Genomic DNA, 27,881 nt, shown 5'->3' on the forward strand with positions numbered 1-27,881 from the left:
TGTTTAACCCCTCCACATTATTTATGTATGTGCCTGTCCTAAGTCAGGAGCCTGTAATTCAGTGGTTGTCGTTTGTTTATGTGTTACATATTGAATCATATTTGTTTTTCGTTAATTTTTTTTTTTTTTATATATATAAATAAGGCCTTTAGTTTTCTCGTTTAAATTGTTTTACATTGTCATAATGGGGCCTTTTGTAGCTGACTATGCGGTATGGGCTTTGTTCATTGTTGAAGGCCGTACGGTGACCTATAGTTGTTAATGTCTGTGTCATGTTGGTCTCTTGTGGACAGTTGTCCCATTGGCAGTCATACCACATCTTCTTTTTTATAGTTGAAAACTTCATTCACCAGAAGATCTCAACATTGTTCCAGAATATCTCAACCGATACCAGAAAATCTCAACATGACATACTTTATAACATATTTAGCTAAATGAAATTATATTAGTAAAGAAAAAGAACAAACAGTAATTTTATGTTTATAATGTTTTAGAAAAATACTAATTTACTGATATATATGCTAGTTTATCAATGATATCACTGTCATTTTGTCAATAGCTGACTGCGCTGGCCACATTTACCTGCTGGAGAAAAGTCATTACGATGTCATTTTAAATCATATTCATTTGTGTTATACACGAGATAAACTGCAATTCCAATATCTATGGCATGACGATCTTCGATTTTACAAAAAACGCATTGACTTTCAGTAAATTGACGAAAAGTCTACCTACCCTGTGTTTATTTTGAATATTTTGAACCAGAAAAGCTCAACAGGAAGTGCCAGAATACTTTTTTCCGTCTCAACATTTGGTTGAGATTAGATGGTTTACCAGGCGTGGTAGAAAGAATGTCTCATAACTTTTATGTTTAAATGACATAACTATTGGTTAAACAAAAAATAAAAACAATATTTGAAATAAATGATTCGACCTAAACGAAGTGCCATGCTTTTATACAAATGGTCTGCCAGGTGGAATCCCTTTTAAGTAATGTAATTCAGTGCTTTGTACTTGATCTTAACATCCTTCAAGACGGTCAGGTTTTTTTTGAAGAATAAAATTTCCTTAAACTTACATCATTTACACGATCTTTTGTTGATTTGTTTTGTTCATATATTAACTGAACATACTAAATGACCTGAGTTTTGATATATGCTATATGTTAAATGAATCTAATTGGCAGTAGTGTTGGGCATTTAATTGTCGTATGACCTCTATCTGATGTATTGTTATCTAACCTGAAGTATATTAGTATAAGATAATGTAAGTTTGTATCTGCCGTCTATAATTTTGATTGTTTTGTCATTAATGCGGAATACCCTTAGTTATTACAAGTTTATACATGTGTTACATTTTTCTTATGATAGTAAAGTTGATATAATTTACACACAAAGTATGGCACGTACAACAATGTAGGAGCAGATCTATAACATGTATAGCTATGAAACGGACGAAGGTAAATGTTTTTCTTTTTGATCATATATATAGATCGTAGTTCTCTTTTCATGTTCATTGTAGTCTTGATAATTAGTATTATTATACTTCACGTTAAAATGCCATATTTTGATTGGCTAATACGAGGGTGTCATTTTACTCTATCACATAGCTGAGAGGGTGACAATTTTTTTGAATGTTACCCTCTCGTCTCAACCAATCAAAAATCGACAATTTAAAGGAAAATGGATTGAATTTACATCAAGTAGTTGAATACAATGCTTAAGTTTGACGTTTTGGATCAAATTTTATTATTTAACTGTCAAAATAAAAAAAACCAACATCTTGTTGTTTACATTTCTAATACTCGTAACGTTGTTATGTACGTGACGTCATAGAAAATCCTTTTGAAATAAAATTTATCTGTAAAAGACAAAAATGGTAGGACGTTTAGTATAATAAATTAAATAACACATAGCTGAGAGGGTGATAGAGCAGATTGGTACCCCTTGAAAAAGCATTGTCAACCTTGGCTTCGCCGCGGTTGACAATGTTTTCTCGGGGTACCAATCTGCTCTATCACCCTCTCAGCTATGTGTTATTTATATAAAGTAATGTTTGCCTTATTCTATGATGGCCTTATAATTAACTTCTATCCTTGTGCCAACAAAATAGATATAGATTTGTTTGAATGGTTTTACACTAGTAATTTTTTGGTGCCCTTTATAGCTTGCTGTTCGTTGTGAGTCAAGGCTCCGTGTTGAATGCCTTATCTTGACCTATAATGGTTTACTTTTATAAATTGATACTTGGATGGAGAGTTGTCTTATTGCCACTCATACCACATCTTCCTATATCTATATATCTGTTTTAGTATGGCTTCATATGCAGACTTGTTAGTTTAAGTTTATTATTGACCTACTTATACACATACTTGTCAAAATAATGGAATTTGATTCGACTGTCAAACATGTTTGAGCTTTTGATTTTGCCATTTGATAAGGGACTTTCCGTTTTGAATTTTCTTCGGAGTTTTTTGTGATTTTACTTTTTATATGAAACAGAGCCAATAACAATGTATAAATAAGATACAGATATAGCACAAATGACATTTCTACTCATAATACATTTGCCTCTTGTCCGCTGTTGCTTTTGAACAGAATTCAGTAAACGCATCATTCTTAACAATTTTTGGAATACTAGTACTCCGAAGTTCCACACTAATATTTCTTAAGAGCTCGACGTATGTTTGCGCACGTCCGATTGTTGTATCAATATGTGGCAAACATCAACATTTTTTTTTAAATATCAGCATACATGTGAAAAGGTTCTTAAATACTTATTCTATAAAAATATTGCAAACAATGTTCATGCATTTTTCAAAAACCATACATCAACAAATTATACATAAACATGTATGATTGTGGTTTAGAATTGACTTTTGATAAACACAAATGAGGATAGTGGTATGATTGTCAATGATACAATTATTCACCATACTTTAAATGAAGTGAACGCAAGCAATAATAGACAAACATCCGTATGGCCAGCTATAAAAGGACCAGACATGAATAATGTGAAAGAGTTCAAACGAGATAAACCAATGACCTAATTTATAAAAAAACAATTAATGAAAAACAAATTTGACAGACAACAAACAACGACAACCACTAAACTACAGACTCCAAAATTTAGATAGACACATAAAGAATGTGGCTTTGTTTAAAAAAATTATGAGAGTTAAACCCTCGCCTAATGTGGTACAATGGTATACACACACAACAGTGGCGTAGCTAGGTCATTTTTACGTGTACGCCCGAACCTGGGTGAAGGTCTATGGGACCCAACCAGGCCAATGAATCTGCTGATAGTGGGTTCAACGGGGCGAAGTCCAAATAATTGTATCGAGTTATCGAGAATGAGATATGATTCATGCCATTAATAAAACTCAACAATAGCAACATACTTTAGAATCTAAATTTATGGTTTATTTGTTATGTTTTATTTATTCATTGTGCTAATTTGGAACATAATGATCAGAGAGAAAATGTCCAAACCAAGTGAATTACTCTGAAATATGATCTAAATTTATGGTTTATTTGTTATGTTTAATTTATTCATTGTGCTAATTTGGAACATAATGGTCAGAGAGAAAATGTCCAAACCAAGTGAATTACTCTGAAATATGATCTAAATTTATGGTTTATTTGTTATGTTTAATTTATTCATTGTGCTAATTTGGAACATAATGGTCAGAGAGAAAATGTCCAAACCAAGTGAATTACTCTGAAATATGATCTAAATTTATGGTTTATTTGTTATGTTTTATTTATTCATTGTGCTAATTTGGAACATAATGATCAGAGAGAAAATGTCCAAACCAAGTGAATTACTCTGAAATATGATCTAAATTTATGGTTTATTTGTTATGTTTTATTTATTCATTGTGCTAATTTGGAACATAATGATCAGAGAGAAAATGTCCAAACCAAGTGAATTACTCTGAAATATGATATAAATTTATGGTTTATTTGTTATGTTTTATTTATTCATTGTGCTAATTTGGAACATAATGATCAGAGAGAAAATGTCCAAACCAAGTGAATTACTCTGAAATATGATCTAAATTTATGGTTTATTTGTTATGTTTTATTTATTCATTGTGCTAATTTGGAACATAATGATCAGAGAGAAAATGTCCAAACCAAGTGAATTACTCTGAAATATGATCTAAATTTATGGTTTATTTGTTATGTTTTATTTATTCATTGTGCTAATTTGGAACATAATGATCAGAGAGAAAATGTCCAAACCAAGTGAATTACTCTGAAATATGATCTAAATTTATGGTTTATTTGTTATGTTTTATTTATTCATTGTGCTAATTTGGAACATAATGATCAGAGAGAAAATGTCCAAACCAAGTGAATTACTCTGAAATATGATCTAAATTTATGGTTTATTTGTTATGTTTTATTTATTCATTGTGCTAATTTGGAACATAATGATCAGAGAGAAAATGTCCAAACCAAGTGAATTACTCTGAAATATGATCTAAATTTATGGTTTATTTGTTATGTTTTATTTATTCATTGTGCTAATTTGGAACATAATGATCAGAGAGAAAATGTCCAAACCAAGTGAATTACTCTGAAATATGATCTAAATTTATGGTTTATTTGTTATGTTTTATTTATTCATTGTGCTAATTTGGAACATAATGGTCAGAGAGAAAATGTCCAAACCAAGTGAATTACTCTGAAATATTTTTCAAAGGAGCCGTGGGGTGAAGCATTTAATTGACAAAAAAATACATCGTTAATGAATATGAAATAATTAATTTTCAGAAATGTTCAGGTACAATATTAAAATTCGTAAAGAGGTCTGTGGTAACCTGGGTGCTGTTCTCGGGCGAAGCTATCTTATGATTAGGACTTTTCCTAAGACCATCTTATAATACTCTGTTGTCCCAAGTCGGGTTCTCGAAGCTCTCTTAACTTAAGATATATCGCACTTTTCGTCCGAATTTTATGATACCTAATCATCCTATCTTCATCCTATCTTTAGGACACGTATTAAATAATAATTTGTAAACACATGCTTTGTTTACTTAATACGATACCCTTCAGAATCTTCACTTTACTTTAAACAAATCATACATTTTCTTTAGACTATTTTCTCGATCTGGAATATGATATGATAATATTTGGTTTAAAATAGAATTTCGTCCCTTTTATTCCCAATTGAAGAAATAAGTGCAAGGCTTATGTGCATTTGACCAGTTCTTTTTATTTTTAGATTGATTTTTTTTTTTATCGAAATTCAAGTGTACGCCCGGGCGTTTTGACGTAAACGTAGCTACGCGCCTGCACAATATAAGAATACACTGATAACATCAGCAGCAATTGGCTCAACTAAACAAAATCGGTACGAGGGTATATTTTGGAACATAATTTCATGTTAAAAACATCTGTTGTCAGAAGGCGAAGAGAAAACTTAAACGTCGAAAGATTGAAGGGTCCTAGTATAATACTTATACTTACCAGTAGAACAAAGACGCACAAATGAACCCCAGAGATGAAAAGAGGACAAATTATTGAGTGCATGTTTAATAAAAGATAATATTTTATAAATATGACGATCTTTGCAAACTTGTATAAATAATTTGAAAAGATTGATAATTGATAATACAAAAATCCTTCAAATCAGGCAATGTTTAACTAATGTTGTACAAAGAAAGGAGTAATTCAGATACTGGTGGTTTTTCGATGGCGTTGTCAGTTTATTTTCGACTTATTACTTTGAATTACCCATTTGTTGATTAGATGAGCGTATATATTTCAAATCCCAGTTTTGTGCTTGGTCACTACATTTAACTGTCAGTGATACGGTTCACACGGCCGACACTCGGCTAACCGAGAGATTGGTCGGTTAATCTATATTGAGTATGCGGCTATATCGGCGGTTGGTCTGTTAATCGGGTTGGCTAAAGTCTGTTAATCAGGTGTTATCGAGAAAATCATTGAAAGTTTAGCATGTTTCATTGTATAACTTTTTAAATATACTTTTATTGTAAACATTATTCATGTCTAACAAAACAATTCAATATACTTAATCCAGTGGTGTAATTTTTATTTTTCTAGCTTCGATGTACAATCTATAAAATGAAAAGGCGGGTTACTCATCAATAAATTTATACACATTTTACACACACAAAATGTACACAAAACGACACGTTGGTTGATTTTAATTGCATGCAATATTTTGAACATCGAAAAAAGACAGGCATTATGTTTGTTAACCATATTAATATCCTTGTGTGAAAAATCTACACGAAAATCTGTATTTTGGTGACATAAATCAATCTTTATTTAAAACCTGGTCTGTTAATGGGTCGGATGTATAAAACCCGGTCAGTTAATTGGTCTGTTAAGAGTTATGAATGGCAATAAAAATATAATTTTATTGCTATATGGGGTGTTATCGGATCAAATGATTATGGGTAGGCTCAAGACGAGCAGCTAAAATATACGGAAACAACACATAAGCAATGAAACATAAAATATACGATAGCAACACATGAACAATTAACAATTTAGACAATGGAAATTGAAAATTGATAAAAATGGTTTCAAAAAGTGTTATATAAAAGTAATATTAATTTTATCCAAGAATGGTAGCATATATCGTATGGATTCTGTTTACACAATGAATGACACCAATTTGTCATCTTCATTGGTAACCAGTATATAAATCAGAGATAAACGTCGTAATGTAACTGTTCCAGACCATATGAGTATTTGGACCGTACGCGTACGGTCCGTACCGTATACGTATAGTCGTACGGTCCGACCATACGCGTACGGTCGGACCGTATGAGTATACGCGTATGGTCCAGTACGAGCTGACCATACATGTTATTGGATCGTGTGGGTTAAATCTAAACAAACATTTATCACAATCTTTTTTTGTAGTTTTACAAATTGTTATTATTACAACCAGATGTAGAAAATGAACAAACGAACAATTGAAATTAAATATTTGTTTAACTGTATATCTGAATCCTAATTTGATACTCTCGCTCAATGTAACACTTGCTACCACAAGTAACGGTATATTTTTACATTTACATGTTTGAAGTTCATGCATGTTCCGGTCTTCGCATTTCATTTTTTTGTAAAGTTGCTAAATATTTCAAAACAATTGTCCTCCCACATTATGTTTACTTCCAATATCTTCAATTACAGTGATCATAATTCAATCAATGTACTGGTCGACATGATAAATACAAGAGATTAACAGATTTAAATTTTTAAATAGTTAAAATGTAAAGTTTTTATTTCATTTACAATTGAGCTTTTTTATATTAATTTGACAGTTAAGTTATGTTGATCTGTTATATGCATTTGTATATAGTAAACTTGACCAACTTCTTAATATTAGTCAGACCGTACGCGTACGGTCCGACCGTACGAGTATTTTGAAAAAGTACACATACGGTCTGGAACATAACTAAACATCAATAAGTAAAATATATTGGGATGCTAAAATATAAAGAATAGAGAAGGAATGATATACATTTATTTCCCGTGCCTCAGGGAGATATGAAGATTTGTTCAATGACACGTGAATTAGTCCCAACCAATCAGATATTGATTAAACTATCAATGTGTATAAACAGTGGAATAATATACAATTATAGCCTTTGTATGAGGGCAATACAAGAATATATTGACCTAAAAGAAGTATATTGACTGAGGACAAAGTCCTAGGTCGAAATACTTCTTAGGGTCGATATATCCTGTATTGACCTCATACATAGGCTATAATTGTTATATTATCAAATTTCCAACCATATTTGTATCAAAATCGTCATTTGATTTTGTTTGAATTTTATAGATATCATATTGTCTCCTATACATTAACGACATATAAATAAACCGTGCAATATGCTTTTTGCTGTGCAATATGCATTTTGCTATCCGCCGTTTTTGATCACCTTCGAAAATATAGTTTAACATGTGACTATCCCTGAACGAATAAAATAAGTTAAAATATACGAATTAATAATACTGATCGAGTAAGATAAATAAAATGTAGAGAAAAGTGACATAACAATTTAAAGAATACAGAAATAAACACCACCCCCTACCCGGATCCTCATGGTATACACGATAATCTGGATGGAGACGCAGAATATAGAATAGTAGATAAGGACAGTATAGAGATTGATGCATTGCTAAAAAAGAGAGAAAACATAATAATTGTTAAAGAACACAGACATGAAACACCCCTGGGTGTTGAAACAGTAACGGATTGCGATTTACTCATATTGGTGACGAATGCTAGAAGTTTACATGCGGACAACTGCAGTTCTCCTCTGCACTTATGTAGAAAGGAACTAAACGAAATAAAATGAATTAAAACTAAAGTTAACAAAATGTAGCTGCATTCGCTCCTTGCCATTTACTTCTTTAGAATGATTTGATAACAAAATATAATTAAGTAAAAGAAGAAAAGCACCAATTGGATGATGCTGACGAATTAGGGGTCAACGTCCAGTGACAAATATCATGTGCATATGAGAACGACAACATGTTATATGTACCCCTATGTTGTATTAAAAAGACACTTTCAATCGGATTTGAGAACGTGCTACTTTGAACAGATTAAAAAATTAAGGCTGATTGAAAACGTTGATACTAAATGAAATTGAGAAAGGAAATGGGGAATGTGTCAAAGCGACAACAACCCGACCATAGAGCAGACAACAGTCGAAGGGCACCAATGGGTCTTCAATGTAGCGAGAATTCCCGCACCCGTAGGTGTCCTTCAGCTGGCCCCTAAAAATATGTAAACTAGTACAGTGATAATGGACGTCATACTAAACTCCGAATTATACACAAGAAACTAAAATTAAAAATCATACAAGACTAACAACGGCCAGAGGCTCCTGACTTGGGACAGGCGCAAAATTGCGGCGGGTTAAACATGTTTTATAATTTATGAGATCTCAACCCTCCCCCTATACCTCTAGCCAATGTAGAAAAGTAAACGCATAACAATACGTACATTAAAATTCAGTTCAAGAGAAGTCCGAGTCCGATGTCAAAAGTTGAACAAAAGAAAATATATGAAAAGAACATAACCCTTGTCATGCCAATAACTATTTAAAAAAAATGTGTTTAGTTCCGATGCAAAGACCCTATGCATATTCCAGCGGCCAATCCATATCTTGCTATATTGAAGTGACACACCCTTCAACAAAATGCAAAGAAAGTCAAAATAAAAATGCTCTTACTAGAACGATACTGTTGCACCGTATTGTCATTTTTTTTTTACTCAAGAACATCTCATTCTTTACTTTTTCAATGGGAAAATATAAATGTAGCAAAACTATTACCGTGGCTAAATAACTGTTAACTGACAGAATTTCAATTGTCCAACCCATTAACAGACTTTATTCCCATAATTTTCACTAAACGTGGTATTATTCACGTTATATTACAATTATGAAATATTTACAAATGTCAATTTATTTTTTAGAACCAAAGTACTGTTTTGTGTCCTTGAAATGATATCTAAAGTTGTTTGTTTCGCCTTTTATTAAAAAATTGCTATGCATAAGCATAAATTATACATACTTGCGTGACGCCTTTTAGTTTTACTGAAAACTGCACAGACTATGAAATGTTTTTACAGGTGGAAAATATTCTATGATAGATATCATTTTGTCAGACACTTTTCTTTTTTTTGATTTGGTTCTTATAATATGCCAAAAATCTGTATATTTGATAGAGTTTAACATAAAATTGTGCGTTTTACTCTTAACAGACGTATAACCAACCCGATTAACAGACCAATCGCCCATATAGCCGCATACTCAATATAGATTAACCGACCAATCTCTCGGTTAGCCGAGTGTCGGCCGTGGTTCAGTATTTTTCTTATGTGTATGAAAAAGTCGGGAGCTTGTTTTTCCTGTTGTTGTTTACTGTCTGGTATTATTGTATTTTGTTCTAGTATTAAGCAAGCAGTTGGTTTGTCTTTTAAATAGTTTGATATTTTATGATACCGGTCTTCTATAGCTAATATACGAGTATGAATTTCGCTCATTGGTGAAAACTATATTTCCCCCTATAGTATTGACACTCATACCATAAATCCTTATTTTTCTATGATTCATCAGTCCATCGTATTGACATACTATACTAAATTGATTATTATCTATTTGTTTTTGTCGAACAGCGTTATTATCATTAGAATTTATTATGAATATATTTAACGTATGTTGCAAATTTCATCGATCTTCTGAAATGCTAACTCAGCTATTATAAAGGACACATAATCTTAAAATCTTTCAATTTGCTAATGATACAAACATTCTGATAATCAATGAGAGAGATCCTGACAATCTATTATTTGAATGATATTGTTTTTTTTTGTTGTTTATTGAGTTGAACAACTGAATACATTTCATCATATCTGGATCTTTTATAGTTTACTATGAGGTGTGGGTTTTGCTCATAGTTAAAGGCAGTACGGTGATCTATACATCTTCGTCAATTGGAATCTGGCGCATTGACAACCTAACATTTCACTATTTGTAAACTATTTCAGTAAATAAGACGGAGACTAATTATATAATTATAAAATAATTATACATATATAAAAAAATAAATAGAACCATGTACCTACTTTTAAGGCTTAGAAAAAGAACAAATCAGAAGGTACTTGGAATTTTCCCTAAAAAAAACTTTGTACTTTAATCATAATGCAGATAATATCATACTCACATTTACATTTAAATCGATATAAGTTAATTTGGCATAAACAGAGCAAAACTTTTATCGAAAAAATCTTAATGAAATTGTGGTGAGAAGAGGTTAATATATACTAGGACTTATCTTATCTTAATAATAAGTCATTGCTTTTGATACAATTCGCATTATTGTATTGTAAGTATAAATGTACTGAATAGCAGTTGAATTTGGACTGAAAAATAAGAAACATTTTCAAAACAAACTAAGAACCAGCCAATTTAAAAACTATCTTCATGAAAAGTCCCTAAGCAAATGGCAAAATAAAAAGCTCAAACACTTTAAACGAATGGATAAAAGCTGTCATATACCTAAATTGACACAGACCTTTTCTTATGTAGAAAGTTGTGGATTGAACCTGGTTTAATTGCTAGCTAAACCCTCTCACGTGTATGACAGTCGCATAAAATTTCATTATATTGACAACGATGTGTGAACCAAAAAACAAACTTGATAGGTTTATATGTCATAATAGAGGTACAGCAGTTAACATGGTGTTATAATCTTAATTACTACACAAACAAGCAAATATGTCAACAAAAACGCATATACACAAAGCATACTAGCAAAAACGATAGACAAGAATAAAATACAATTTGATGAAACTGGTTGAGAATATAACCTGTAAATTTCTGAAAATAGAGATAGGCACACGTTTTCCCACAAAAACGCTTTTCAAGCTTATCTGCTATATCAATTGATAGGCGGTCAATTATGTATAATACCAATTGCATTTCGTTGTTGTTTGAAATTCTAGTAAAGGCCTACGACCTGTTGATGCACCCGGTCTTGCTCATTTCGGATTTCCATTGAATCCTTCAGTTTTTGTTTGTTCCTTTAATTTATATTCTTAATCGCTTGATGGAAATTTGATAAACTACTGTTGCCTATATTGAACACGATGTTAGTTTTAAGACACACACACACACATATATAGATACATATAATCAGTATAACTGATTATCCCTTTTCTTCCGTGTTTGAACGCATATGTCAATATTGAACATGTTGAAGGGTATATCATTTTACTAACTAATCAATGAGCATGTTCAGATAATTACATAACATATGTCAAGATGAAAAAACAAAATTACTAAGTTGATGGAATTGAAATACATTATTTAATAGTTCTAAAACCAAATACGGGTAAGTTAAAATAAAACCTTTACTATGTATTAGATATATGTAAAATAACGCTTTACATTTCGACATAATTTTTAAGCAAACATGGCATCGTTTATCAAACAAATTATTTTCCGTACTTATAACTTACAAAGGAGATGGAAAAAGGTTGACGCACGGGTTACTAAATATATCAAAAAGTAAAAGCTTTTTGTTTTTCAAAATCAAACGAGCCTTTTATTCTGCAGTTTCATGCTTGTTCATGTCTGTCGTATTTGTTTTTCGTACATTATATTAATGTAATTTAGGTCGTATTTTATCTCGTTTTTAAAAATTTCATATTTTGTGTTAAAATAAATATGGTGTACTGGACGAGAATTTAAAACAAAAACCTGAAAAAACTTACTAGCCAACAAAGATTCGCTTTTATTTGTAAATCTTTATGTATATAATTTGAAATGTTAATCATTTAGAATAAAATAATTGCCTTAACACATTAAAAAGAAGCACAACTATATAATTTTTTGTAGTTATTACACACCATATTATTCATTTGGGGTTTTCCATCAAAACAAATTATTGTACTTTGATAGGTGGCTGACCAATATCTTAAAAAAACCAATGTTATGTTAGAAATATTAATAGTGGGTATTAAACCTATTACCAAATAAAAAAAAACATACATAATATGTATAGGCTTTATTGCTTGACTAGTAAGATCGGAACAAATTGGGGGATATATATATGGAATACAATTATATAATACAAATTTGTTTCAATGAAACTTTATTCGATGAATACAAAATAAACAAAGCAAAAATTGATGTCTTCTTAAATAAACAAAAATCAAGTATACACATGTATAGGCTATATATACTGAGTGCCAATGAAAACGCAACACTTGGTTTTTCAAAAATAAAATTCATATTAGAAATGATAATCTTTCAAAATAAATTGTTCTTGAAAATTAACAATTTTAACAATAGATCGATATCAAACAAAAATGTGTCATTGTCATCTTTCGGGTGCAATAGGTAAACGAAAAATCCAGTGTCGAATCATCAAATCACAGTCCTAACAAACCATGTTACAACCCCGTTGTGCAGCGCAATCTCAGCAGTGCCGTGGAATTAATCATCCCGGACGTTTAATGTGATCTCGAGGAATGTTGTTCCACTTGTCCCGCATATCAAACACAAGCTGACTTTATGATATTGGTGGTGGCTTTCATCGTCTAAACCATGTCCAATCTGATGCAAAATTTGCTCGATCGTACCAAAATCGGGCGAAACACATGAATTTTGGCCAAGATGGGTGTCTAATGTCTATGTAACCACCACTGATGGTTTTTGATACACAATGGAAAGATTTTTGGTCTACAGAAATCGATATTTACGCCTTACGGCCGTTTAGATGTCACTAAAGAAAGACGTTGGTGCTCTTTAACAGTTTCTGCGCAAACGGTGCTTACTGAAATTGCTCCAAAGGATCTACTGTGACCACCATTGAACTCTCGTGACCTTTGTTCACCCATCAGAGTCAATATCGAATTTGTTTTAGACCAAATGTATCGGTTTGGCTGAGCGTTTCTTGCTTTTTGTACCCCGGGATGTCGCTTATCATTAAATGATCCATTTTGGTTGAATTTGTGGATGATTTGGTTTATTGTAGAGGCTACAACTTCAGTCTTTTCGTAATTGTATGCAGTGGAAGGCTTTATTGGATCATGCCCAAAACTGCATGTCGCTGGTTGTCAGAAAGTCCTGGCATTTACTCAGATGTTTATTGCAGTTTCCTTACAATAAGGGCGGGAAAATTCATGACATTAGCCAAGCTTTAAATGACAAAATCGTGAAAATGGTGCGTATGTTGAAAAGCGGTGAACTCGGTTTTTGTCCGTTCAAAATAACCCTTACTTCGCATTTGTTCCAAAAATCACTCAACCGTAAAGTTGTCTTCAATTGTCTAAAAAGTCATTTTAAACCATCTATACAAAGTTCTAATATAAATAAAATAAAAATATAAGATTTTTTTGAAAAACAAAGGTGTTGCGTTTTCATTGGCACTCAGTATATAACAATCAACATATGGCATATGGCATATGTTTATGAATTGTATTCTTCGTGTCATTAAAGGTTGAATAAATCATAACAATACTTTCTTACTGTTTTAATTAAAAAAAAATGAAGCATTTCCGCATTGTTTCAACATCTGCCACCAGTTTTCTTCACGATGTATATAGTACATATCATGATATTGATTCGAAACGATGTCATATTTTGAAAAAAAGAAATGTGCACATGATTGAATAGAATTCCTAGTTTTTCTGTTTGATTTGTATTGGTATTGTGCATATTACAATTAAACAGTAAATATTTTACTGGTCTCTTCGGATAAGTATCCATTATTAATGGAAAGTGATGTCTAGAGATTTCGTCTTTTATATTGATTTATTAAAAAATATATTGAACGTTTTGATGTTTTTTCTCACATTAAAAATGTACGTTGCCATCCGTATCTGCTGTTGATTTCGTGAATGTTTTTTTCTGTCATTGATAAAATCTTGTATCGGTGTCGAAAGATTAAATTCCCTGAAATTATTAATTTGATTATGAAACACCCAATTTAATGACGCGACTGTGTCTTTAGATAAGGTGAATTTGGTCTGGTTTTTTTTTACACAACCCCCGTCTCTCTATTATACTTTATAATTACACGATAAGGTATTTTTGTATTCCATATTAACGAATTAAACAAAAAGTCCCATCTTTATAAAATCTTTTCATATAGAATGAAATTCAAAACAGTGTGGCTGTGGCCATTGATTGACACATTAAATTCATCCATTGACTGGGACAATTTACGTGAACGTTTGTCTGTAACGACCACTGTTCACGACGTACAGGTCTACGATAGACATTTAAACTGCGGGGTCACCAAAGGTTTCTTAACGCCTCTAATTATAAAATAATTCGAAAAATTAATCAGGAATAACCTTTATGTTTTGATTTATATAATTGATATAAATCAAAACATCGTGTTATTTCTGATTAATTTTTCGAATTACTTTATTAAGGTGTCGAGAACCTTTGGTGACCCCATAGTTTAAGTGTCTTTAAAAAGTACATAGTAAACAGTGGTCGTTACATACAAACGATCACCCAAATTGTCCCAGTCAATGGATGAATTTAATGTGTCAATCAATGGCCACAGCCACACTGTTTTGAATTTCATTCTATGTTGTATATGCTCTTAAATGAAGAAGGAAGTACGTAACAGTCTAAAATTTAACGACGGTTGTGATAAATTTTAAACGTATTCAATATGTTTATTAATTTTTATTAATATTACATTAAGTAACTCTAACTTAATATATATATAAAGTTAAGTAACAATTATAATAAAAACTACAATAAGCAATATAAAAATGTAAGAAGCTCCTTGTGTATCAACAAAAAGAAACATTATAGCATAAAAAATGTTTCGCGATTTCAAAAACAGATGCAGTATGTGGTGCTTGTGTCAACACCTGATATCAGGTTTTCTACGATAGTATATTACAGTATTTTTCGCATTATATCAACAAAGTATTGGACTTTTTGAACGACAACTTATTTGTTTAGTTTGTGGATTGTAATATCAATTAACAGTCCGTTGATATAACAATGGGTTCTATTTGTGCATCTCTACAGGTCGACTTGTATTTGCACTCATATGTAGAAGATATCATACAAAACCATCCAAGAAAGAAAGGACAAAATATTTGGCAAAATGTATTTACTGTGAAAGTACTTTTATAAGTGGGTATTAATCTTCTTGGTGTCAACAAAAGTTGCATCTCCGTGGGTTCTTCAATTTGTGGATTTGAGTTTTCTGAAAATACATTGAGTTACTAACTTGAAGACTTCACAGATATGCAAGATATCAATCATATTTTGCGTTCATATATTGGTTTGTTGGACATTGCAAAATAATGCGTTCATTTTCATTTTCATTACTAACAAAAGAGGAGCAAAAGATACCAGAGGAACATCAAACTCATAAATCGAAAATTAACTGACAACGCTATGGGTAAAGAAATGAAAAAAGACAAACAGACAAATAATAGAACACAAGAAACAACAGAGAAAACCCATCAAAATCTTGGGGTGATCTCAGGTGTTCCGGAAGGGTAAGCAGATCCTGCGCCACATGTGGCACCCGTCGTGTTGCTCATGTTCTAACAAATCCGCTAAGTAGTCTAGGGGAGGGTTGGGATCCCGCTAACATGTTTAACCCCGCCACATTATTTAAGTATGTGCCTGTCTTAAGTCAGGAGCCTGTAATTCAGTGGTTGTCGTTTGTTTATGTGTTACATATTTGTTTTTCGTTAATTTTTTTATATAAATAAGGCCGTTAGTTTTCTCGTTTGAATTGTTTTACATTGTCTTATCGGGGCCTTTTATAGCCGACTATGCGGTATGGGCTTTGCTCATTGTTGAAGGCCGTACGGTGACCTATAGTTGTTAATGTCTGTGTCATTTTGGTCTCTTGTGGACAGTTGTCTCATTGGCAATCATACCACATCTTCTTTTTTATATATCGATAGGTTACATCCAGATAACAAAATTCAAATTGTGTTTAATAAAATAATTGCTTTTGGAAATAAGTTGATTCATCCATGCCCACAAATTGTTTCGATTGATTGATTGATTTATTGTTGGTTACTTTACGCCGCATTAGCACAAAAAGGCAATTGTCCCGATAGGAGGAAAATGCATTTTAGCTGTTCCACACGTGTAATTAAATGTGTTAATTTTGCCAAAAAACAAGTCCTTTTACGGAATCGGTTACATATAAGAAAATTCTACAGGTTTACTTTGAATACTAGTAGTAGAATTGGTTAATTATAATGAAATAAAAAAACAAAAAAGAAGCCCAAAATGGAATCATTTTCCTATGAGAATTATGAAAACAAAATTGAACACTTCATTATCGCATATCATCACCGGAAATCTAACTTTCGTCGATTGAAACTTATTTCTCGTGAGAACTAAAAAGTTAACAGTAATTTTATTGTGATAAAAACATTAAATGCGTAAAATCCGGTCTAAAATAAAAATTCTCTCACAGTAATTTCACTTTCAGATATTTTTTTCAAATCATGTCAATCAATAATCCTTATCTAAGTAAGCGCTTGTATCTCATATATTCCAGTGCATTTGAAATGAAGGGTACTACCGAAACTAGAAAGACAGATTTCTTTATCTTTTTGTTGATATTGACACAGATCGACGAAATCGGGTAATAATCTTTTTTACTAATGAGTCCAACTTTCCAATCGTCAACTTCTCCTTTCTAAAAGTAGAATACATTCTACTCAATCGTAAATTGTTTCCGTACCATAACTGATACGTTATACGCTCTTACATGTTTACACTATACGGACTTTATTAGCAAGAATGTGCTCCTCACACAAAACGTCTCCAAAACAGAACAAAGAAGACCGACTGAAATGGACACTTAATAAGTTTTACTGTCAAACTCACGAATTGTTTTCCGACCGATATGATATGTCTGTGTATAAACTCACAAGCGATTGACAGGATTCGATCTTTAGATATTACAACAGTCGTCTCATGTGTAATATTTACCTGTTTTGTCCTATTCCAGATTGTGACATTTTGACCTAATTGTGTCTATTGCCATGGGCTTTGATTCGTATATAAAAAGAGACGCATATCCTGTCGATGTATTCAGTCGCGCTCTTTTTAATGTTCATGAGATTCCATCAGCTTTTGTTTGTTGATTTTATTTTTCAATTTAATCAACTTGTATGAGATATAAGCATCGGTAAACTACTGTTGTAAATTTTGTGTTATTCAGCAGTATTTATTTTACTGGTCTCTTCAGACTTTCATCTAACGATAATTTAGTGTTATGGCTAGATATTTCGTAGTCTATCTTCAGGGAGTTAGACGTGTCGTTTTATCAGAGAATGTTACTCATAGAACCATTTGTATATTGATTTGTTTGCATACATATAATGGCATAAAACTGTCTCTTAAACGCACTGGGGAAATTCTTGTATTCTTAGTTTTTTTAACTATATTAGAACTTTGATAAAGTATGAATTATATTGTTTGGGAAACATTTTCATTCATTTGTCATGAATGCTCTTCAACGTCGTACTTAATTTAGCGTTTTAAACTTTTTTGATTCAAGCGTCATTGATGAGTCTTTTGTAGACTGGTATCTATGATGAGTTTATTTGCTACACACATTAATGCATTGTGGATGACTCAAGTCAAATATAAATACCATAGGCACAACTTTTTTGAATTTTGTGTCCTCAATGCTCTTCAATTGTTTACTTTTTTGGCTTTAGAACTATTTTGATGAGAGCATCACTGATGAGTCTTATGTAGACGATCGCGCGTCTGGCGTATTAAATTATAATCCTGGTACCTTTGATAACAAATAGATTACTTGTAGAACTTTTTACGATGAATTAAAAATGTACTGGACCTTATTTTGTAGTACTGAAAAATTGTGCCTGGAAATACTCCCCTCTAACTTATAAAAAAAGAGAAAAATGGTTAAAATATATGTTATCGTTATTTATTAGCTACTATTTTTTTGTTTTGCCATTCATACAGATACTAAGCACTTTATTATTAGTCGTGTTTTGTATCAGCATATAAAGTTATGAAATTCAACTTTCCCATGAGACACGTCAAACTTCTTGTATTTCACAATACTGAAATTTAGAATATCACAATTATCGTACAATTATGTGCTGATAAAATGATACTATTTTGTAGACATATGGGAATATATTATGTACGTTTTATTACATTGGGCATGCAGTGCCTGCGGAAGTGAAAAGTTTTTCGCACTCGAATGGCATTGTGACTCGAAGAACATTTGAATATCACTAGTTTTAATCATACGGTTCAAAACCACTAACAAAAAGATAGCAAAAAAGGAATTTTGATTGTAATAAAAATAGATATATTTTTTTTTATTAATAACACTATTCGAATATTATATTGATATAAATAAATTAAAAGTGATTGAAAAATTGCTACATTACTATAAGCACATTTGATGTAATATAGAAAAATGGTAAAAAGTGTACATCATAATAGCAAAAGGATATGAATTATAAATCAAATATTTTTTTGTTGATCTTTATTGTTGATCAAAATAATCTTAGTGTTTGCAGTATCTATAAAACACCTATAGATTGTGTCTAAAACGCAAACAATGGACATCAATGGACATTCATTATCATGTAAGGACAATAACCCTTGTATCACACAACTTGATCATTTGGCAACTCTGTAGTTTATGTTTTGCTGATCATTTCTACAGTTTACAGTATCAACCTTCTCCTATTTTCAATTTTGTCTGTTTGTTTGATCTACTCATCGTTGTCGATATAACAGAAGTTTACACGAGTTTCATGCTGGTGAGAGGTTTGGTTGGCTATGGGACCAGGTTTCATTTATCCTCTATTTACTACATAAGAAAATGCCTTACCAAGTAAGTAATATCACAGTTTTGGTCCATTTGTTTGATCTCTTTGAGCGTTTGATTTTAAAGTTTATTTGTGCATGAAACGATTTGCCATTTGATCAATCTAATTAAAATATAAAGATCTCTGATTACGTTATAATACTACATATGTAGTATATATATATACGTAATCAGAGATCTATATTTTAATTAGATTGTCATTTGATTAGGGACTTTCTGCTTTGTATTTTTTTAGAAGTGCAATATTTTTGTGATTTCTTTTTTTTAGTTTTCAAAATAACAGATAAAGCACTATAATTCGTAAAAACAAATCGTCATAGAAGTCGTACAATGTTTGGTCAAAATTTATAAGTATTTTTGTAGATCTGGTACACAGATACAACGTGTTCAATGCTGATTTAACATCACTTTGTTATTGACATCTGTTGCCTTTTTTAAATAAAGATTAGTCGGCTTGTTATGATATTTAACCTATCCGTGCATACTTTATTTCCACCAAGGAGAGTTATGTGACCTCCTTGAATCCACTGAATTGAAATTTAATATCATAAGTGTTATAAAATTATATGCTGATAAAATGATACCACTGTAAAGCCACATTAGATTAATTGTAATTTGCAAAATGCACGTCATTTTGATGTGTAAATTACTTTGGATATCTATTGCCATTGTAAACATTTGGTGTTACATTTTTTTTCTGTACAAAGTGTCTTTTTATCCAGTTTAGTTATCAATCTAATGAGGACAATCTAACAACAAGGGTTAAACTGTAACATAAGGGCTAAAAGAACTAACTTAAGGTGTCAATTGACGATTTAACTCAAAGTGTTTTTCTACCTTAGGAATATATTACCTTAACTGTATTTGGTAAAACTTATAGGAATGTTTAGTCCTCAATGCTTTTTAAATTTTCCCTTTATTTTGGCCTTTTTATTCATTTTTTATTCGAGCGTCACTGATGAGTCTTTTGTATACGAAACGCGCGTCTGACGAAAATACAAAATTTGAATCCTGGTATCCTGCATGGTGAGTTTATTTACTAACTTGCAGATATTCTACAGCTGAATTTTTTACTGTTAAAATTTTGTATAACGCACATTTCATTGAGGGATTGATTTGTAGCTTTCCAATTGCTAACTTTCCATTTCTTACATTATGTTTTCAATGAACAGTTTTGCTCTTTTTTTTTCTCAATGAACAGTTTTGCTATATGACGTCATATTTTGAGTGATCAAGCATAAGCGACCACTAAGTGGTTGTATTGTTTATACTTGTATAAAACTAAACACCACTGGAATCAGAATTTTTTCGCAAGTTACAACGAAATAAAATAAAGTGTCATTTTAACGTAACTAAAAAATTCTGCACAAAGAAAATGAAAGATATGTCCATTTTCATTGACATCAGGATAACAACTTAGACTAGGTCATTAAAACCGTATTTAACCAAGTCAGAAGCACGTAAAAAATACTAGTATATATTTGTTTAGGGGCCAGCTGAAGGACGCCTCCGGGTGCGGGAATTTCTCGCTACATTGAAGACCTGTTGGTGACCCTCTGCTGTTGTTTTTTTATTTGGTCGGGTTGTTGTCTCTTTGACACATTCCCCATTTCCATTCTCAATTTTATTGATTAATAAATGTGTATGTATTTAAGAAATAATTGATACAAGCTATACTTTATTGTAGCTTTAACATGGGTAGGCTTTATATTCGTGATTATTTTTGCCCGAGCGATAGTAAGGGCTAAAATAACACGAATATAATGCCTACCCATGTTAAATCTACAATAAAGTATAGCTTGCATCACTTATTTCGATTCTGATAAAGACAATTAAGGTAATTTCTATGTCCGATGTGTATAAGTGAAGAGGATTTGAGTAGCTCTTCCATGAACCTCCCTTTTGTGTAAACAAGCAAACGATTGGCAATGTGATTTTTCAGAGGGGGAGTTTTGAACAGACAGCATGAACGGTTGTCGTATCTAGGTCAAATATGGCAATTTCGAATTGCAACTCATTACAGTCATAATAAATGAATTAGTAACAACATGCATGTACATCATTTAAGAATTTTGAATTGTTAGTGAAATATATTAAATGCATGTCAATTTGATACAATTCATTATTCTGCAGTAGTCAATATACGCATGTGCAAACAAATCTTATCGGATTTAGAGCATAGGTTTAATCAGAAAGCGAAAGAAGCACGTCATATTAGAATTAATTATTTCTACTGAAAACCAATAATATATATATAATCACACTTAAAGGCCGTAGGTGGCCTTTTTGCTAGGATAAAATGAAATGTCTGAATCTACCAATATACCCTCATTTCCCAGTGGTAGTTCAATTATATTTTTGTCATTTCGGTTGTCCTACGTTGTATAACTTGCTTTTGATTAATTGCTAATTTGTTCTCGACCTTAATATGCATGAACTATTTGCAATGTTTATCTAAACAAGATGGCTCAATCCATAAAAATGTACATTAATTTCTATTCAGAATTTAAAAGAAAAAAATCTTTAAAGTTTTAAGAAAAAATAAACATTTATTATATCGTAAGCATGTAAAAAAATATATTTCAAACATCATAATATTGTAGTCCATTTAAGAATACATTAAATCTGTATCTTAGTTAGTCATCAGCAGAAGTGTAAAACACTTGATTCAGATGAAATATATATATATATATATATAATACATTGAGTATCTCTTTTGTTACATGTTTGGTTTCAAACAGCATTTAAATATCTGTTTGATCTGAGCCATGATCGGACATGAAGACTAACAATATAAAAGTTTTGTGGTTTTCTCGAAGCTTTTCTGAATATGTCCCTTTCAATATCATACAAAGAACATTGATATTGCTATCAAAATACCTGTTTATTTAAAACATGATTTACATATCCAAAACTCATGATCGAGCATATATTTTAATGGTTTAAGATACTATATAAAATTTAAACGTGGCATTTTTCTAATTTCTTTATGTGAATAGTTTTCCTTTATGATATACAGCTTACCACACAAAACACATCCCATTTTCAATAAAAATATTTTACTTTTGGTAACAATTATTTTTCACCTCGATCTGTGCGGCACAATTATACTAAATTATTTATCCTAAGTTTTGACATGGTTTTCTCAGAAAGTTTTTTTTCTTTTGAAGTTCATCACTAAATAACTTAAAGAGGGGCAAAAGATACCAGAGGGACAGTCAAACTCATAGATCGAAAATAAACTGACAACGCCATGGCTAAAAATGAAAAAGACAAACAGACAAATAATAGTACACATGACAACATAGAACACTAAAGACTAAGCAACACGAACCTCACCAAAAGCTGGGGTGATTTCAGGTGTTCTGGAAGGGTAAACAGATCCTGCTCCACATGTGACACCCGTCGTGTTGCTCATGTTATTACAAAACCAGTTGATAGACTGATTCGGTAGGACAGATTCCTGAAAAGGGAAGGGGATTGTAGTTGCGACGTAAGGAACATATCCGATATCATCTGTGAAACGGTTATTCCATAACGGTCAACCAACTCGTGATGGCGTCCGTAACTAACTATAACGTTTGGTGAATGCGAGTGATATCATAACAGGAATAACTAAATAAAGTTCCATGAAGTCATCAACTACTAACCCACTTGAAGATCTAGATCCACTACTAATGCAATATATTATTGAATATGTAATAGTAATGAAACAAAAGAAAGTGTATGCATCTGGTTTTTGTTATAAAAAATAATGGTATTGAGAAATATGGGGGAAAAAAGGGGGGGGGGGAGGATTGTCATGTCTTTAAATTTTGAACATGAGGGGTCTTGGAATTATTTTTCTGTTTAAATATGAGACCTTAAAATCAATAACTTATGAAACCCTCTCTCTCCCTATTGAAAGAAAAAGATCAGACCGTTATCGAGTCATATGATGTTTATTGTTCCTCTATTTATACCATAAAATGAACAGACCAATCACGAGTTACAATTGTATCAAGTGCACGTAGAAAAATGTGTATACTATACATTTACATGATGACGACAATAAAATGATTAAACGACAAAATTTCAAGTCACCGACAATAAAACTGAACGACATTTGAACAGGTAAAAATGATCGCCATGCAGGCACAGTAATGTATTTGCATATACGAAAGATTGTTTTACACATACTACACAATTATATTTTCATTGAATAATTCATAGTGTTTGTTGGACTACGATAGGAAATTGATCGGATTTAATGTACTAAACTTAATATGGTTTTTTCGTTTTATGAATATAAATACCTGAACAGGTAAGAAAATTACAAATTTGACTTTACTTTGAACTTTTACAACTTTTCGTATGTAAATACAAAATGGGGACCCTCAGGAATACAAAGGTATTGAAAATAAAGTTATGATAGAGCCATTGATTTTCGCTTTTGAATTGGTTCACATTTTGTAGTCCCCCAAGGACGCTGAACTGGGCCATTTTATAGGTAGTACTGTAGGTTTGGATAATTGTAGAAAGTTATACAGTGACCCTAACATGCTTATGGAACTTTTGTGATAAATCAAGTTATTTTCGTCTATATGGTTTGTTTAATGTAACAGCTTTCGTTTGAGTGAAAACACACATTTTATATTGTTAGCCATGTTTATAGCCTACAGGCAATCCATATCTTTTTTATACGGAAATGTTACATATTTTGATATTTCAGAAATCATCAATAGGAGCAGGTTTGATATTTTTACATAGTTGAAAATAATGTAATCGATCAAATGATTCTGACCAGAAAAGAAATAGAAATAACTTCTGTCTAAACAACGGGAAGTTGCAGAATTAAGGAACGTACCTGCCTCGTGCAAAGCTAAATGTATGAATCCTTGCCCGGCTTTGGCTGTACTTTTTGCTCCATTTTTGTTTATTATAGCTCTTCATATTTTTAATAAGCTTTGGATTTTCAATCTTTTGTCCTCGAGCATCGATGAAGAGACGTTTATTGCGCATCTGTTGCAGAAAAATTGGTACCATTTATATAAAAAAGAAGATGTAGTACAATTGCCAATGAGACAACTCTCCACAATAGACCAAATAACACAGAGATTAACAACTATAGGTCACCGTACGGCCTTCAACAATAAGCAAAGCCCATACCACATTGTGTCTATGTGATTGTTGAAAAATCTCTTGGTGATCTTCTACTACTTGCCTAATAACCTTCTATCTTAAAAACTCACTTCCAATTAATTATTTCCATTTTGTCTAACTTTATAGTTTAGATTATATCATGTTTAATATCGTCCTCTAATCAGGATACTAAATTCTGAATGTGAAGTTCTAGTTACAAACTTATCATAGTATAATAGAATAAGAAATTTATTATTCTAATCAATTAAGGGCCCTTGATGGGCAGACAGATGTTATTATCTTCATGCTATAAAAATCATATACATTTAATTCCAGGCAGGATCAGAACCATAAAATCATTACAATTATCATTGTTAACTTATTACATATTATATATATAGTATATGAGAGCACGGAAGTATTTTATTTCCCGAGGATGTGGTCACTTGAGTTATGTACAACATTGTTTTATTTTCTCTGCAAGTTTAAGATATAAAAGGTCAATGGTTTTTTGTTTATATATAAATATTTATCTTAAACATTTATTAAGGGTTTATTTAAACTCATGTTAGAATTTATCAAATATTATTTTCATAATATATATAGGAAGATACTTCATACATGTAAGTTGGTAAAACTTTTATCTGTTCATGTTGTATCAATGATCAAATAAAAAAAGATCATAAACTTATCACCAAATGTGTACATGTCATTCGCAACAAGATGGCACTAATTGAGCAGGATACATTTTTTAGACGACCTGAGCCCTGGTTATTGGTGGGATTCCTGTTGCCCTATCTTCTTGTTATGTAGAATTTTATAGACCTTTGTATTTCTGTTGGTTTTTCTCATTTTAGACTAGTTTTTTTTCTAGCGAAAATTGTCTTTGGTTTTCACGGTTGGAATTTCTACTTCTTATGGCTCTTGATGGTCTCTTCACCAGCTTCTGTCTTTTTCTTTTACTTATATGGCAATCAAACATGGAAGAAACGAATTTTCAACAAACTTGATATAATACATGTATACTTTTTCAATGAGTGAGCAGTTATTCAAACCTAAATTGTTCAAGAAAGGTTGTTCTTTGATGTATTTACTGGGTTGTTTTGTTGGGTTGTTCTTACACGGGCATGCTGTTCTTTGATGTATTTACTGTGTTGTTTCGTTGGGTTGTTCTTACACGGGCATGCTGTTCTGTAGAGGTATTTACTAGGTTCTTTTGTTGGGTTGTTCCTACACGGGTATGTTGACCTGTAGATGCATATATTTACTAGGTTGTTATGTTGGGTTGCTGTTTCATGGGTATATATATACATAATACATCCTTTCAATCATAAATATGCAGTAGGCAACACACGCAAATGATACTTCTAAATTATTTAGAATGTGCTTAAAAGTTGAATAATAACAACTACAAACTGTTTTTAATCCGCTGCCTAAACTTGTTATCAACCAGCCATACTTTGAATTGAATTTAAAATATTATATTGTTCAAATAAAAAAAGAACATTTAAACAAAGGGGTTGGACAAAAGTCATACGTTAAAGTGAAAAAGTAATCATATATATCATATATGTCAGAAATAGCATATATGTGCATCATGTGTAAACAGTCAATGAATTTTACAAATTGTGATTGATTTTATATTTATAAGTCATGTGTATTTCTTAATTCAATAAAGGGTAAATGTATGCCCTGTATGTATGTACATATCGTCGTGATTCATATAAAGTTGCATATATATAAACTTACACCATATCGGAGATATTCAAGGTCAAGGTTCAGCATACCATTTGTTTACTCTGCAGTGAACGGCTGTTGTAAATTATAAGTGGAGACTTGATAATTTTTTATATAAAACTAATAGAACGCATGTCTATATTTTATAGCTCACCTTGCACAAAAGCCCAAGAGAGCTTTTCCAATCACGCAATGGCGTCCGTAGTCCGTCGTTGTTATCGTTCGTTAACTGTTTGTCCTCTGAGACTACTGGGCCAAATCTATTCAAGCTTTTTGCTAAATCTTCATTAAGGTATCTGCTATTTGAAATTTGTCCTATGATCTATAAACTGCCCAACAGAATGGCAAAAATAACTATAAATAGATCATAAGGAACCAATGCAAGTTTTGTCTGTTATCTTGGAAACCTCTTCGTATGCAACGAAAATATGAAAGGGGCTTAATTGTTGAAAATGTTAGAATTTACCTACTGGTTATCTTATCGACTTCTTATAGGAGGTATTACGCTTACATTGAGACTTTTGTCATTTCGTCATTTTGTATTTTTGCTTTTTATCTTGAAATGTATGAAAATACTTTAAATGGCAAACGTGATCAGAAAGAAAAGATCTACAAAAAGGCAAACACGACCGATAACGTCAGACAACTCATTCAATGATATTTGTTTTCTACAATTCTTTGCATTTTTTCCTATTATCTCCAAAAGTATAATAGAGAGAAATTTATTCATCAGCAACACAAGGTCTACAATAAGTGAACATGACAAAAATTGTATGTCCACTTTCAATAAAGTTGTTAGTTGTTGCCTTCAAAAGACCATTTTTACCAATGTTTTGCATTTGTGTCTATTTCCTAATAATTTAATTTTGGATGTAACGCGTCCTCTGATTGGCTGACGTTATTTTGTTATTAGTCCATAGACATAATTAGTCATGTGACCGTGACGTCAGCAACGTTTTTTCATGGTTTTCTACGGTTTAAAATGGAATTTAGAATTTAAAATAATAAGAAGTGACTGTAATATTTTTTCTGTCTATTCGAAATAACATAAAAAAATGTGGTGCACACTGTTAAATAACCCCGGCGCTACGCGCGTTATTCAGTTTGCACCAATTTTTTTAATGTTATTTCTTCATAGACAGAAAAAATATTACAGTCATTCCTTAAAAAAATATATATATATAACTTCCATATATCTCAAGAAAGTAAGACGGCGCAGTGCTTGTTTGTTGTAATGAAGGATTATTTTGTTTAGGGTGGGTGTGTTGGATAGTGGGTGCGGGGGTATAGATAGCATAACTGTTGGTCGTCTGGTTTGCCGTGTTTCATGTTGCTGTACGTTCGTTTATGTTCACGAACAGCGATACTTTTGTGGCCTGTTGTTTCAGGTATCATTTGCTCATCCTGACCATCCTCATACAGTCGTAGCGGGAAGCGAGTGGTTCGACCTCAAGCCCTGTATTTTATCGTCTTTGTATACTCTTGCGATTGTTGTAGTGAACATATTTATTCCCACAGGCATAGCATATACTATTTTCAAACTTAAGTTTGCCACCACCAGATGTTCTAAAATTTACACACAATGTTAATTACCAGAAAACACAGATCAAGTTGGAATTTTGT

General features: G+C 31.7%; 1 protein-coding gene across 5 annotated transcripts in view; it reads left to right on the forward strand.

Moving 5' to 3' along the window:
• Positions 1-1,379: 1,379 nt before the first annotated feature.
• LOC139481459 (galactoside alpha-(1,2)-fucosyltransferase 1-like) overlaps positions 1,380-27,881 on the forward strand; it is a 39,696-nt gene continuing 13,194 nt past the window's right edge. The window contains exon 1 of one of the 5 annotated variants that reach the window (XM_071264815.1): positions 1,380-1,459. In XM_071264815.1, the coding sequence (XP_071120916.1) occupies positions 1,435-1,459 (25 nt within the window). In that variant the 5' untranslated portion in view covers positions 1,380-1,434. Of the gene's footprint in view, positions 1,460-11,752; positions 11,904-23,379; positions 23,704-24,072; positions 24,131-27,881 lie in introns of those variants that run through there. The other 4 variants (XM_071264819.1, XM_071264816.1, XM_071264817.1 and 1 more) reach the window with 4 other exon arrangements.

Source organism: Mytilus edulis, chromosome 7, assembly GCF_963676685.1.
Source record: "Mytilus edulis chromosome 7, xbMytEdul2.2, whole genome shotgun sequence".
NCBI classification, from domain to species: domain Eukaryota; kingdom Metazoa; phylum Mollusca; class Bivalvia; order Mytilida; family Mytilidae; genus Mytilus; species Mytilus edulis.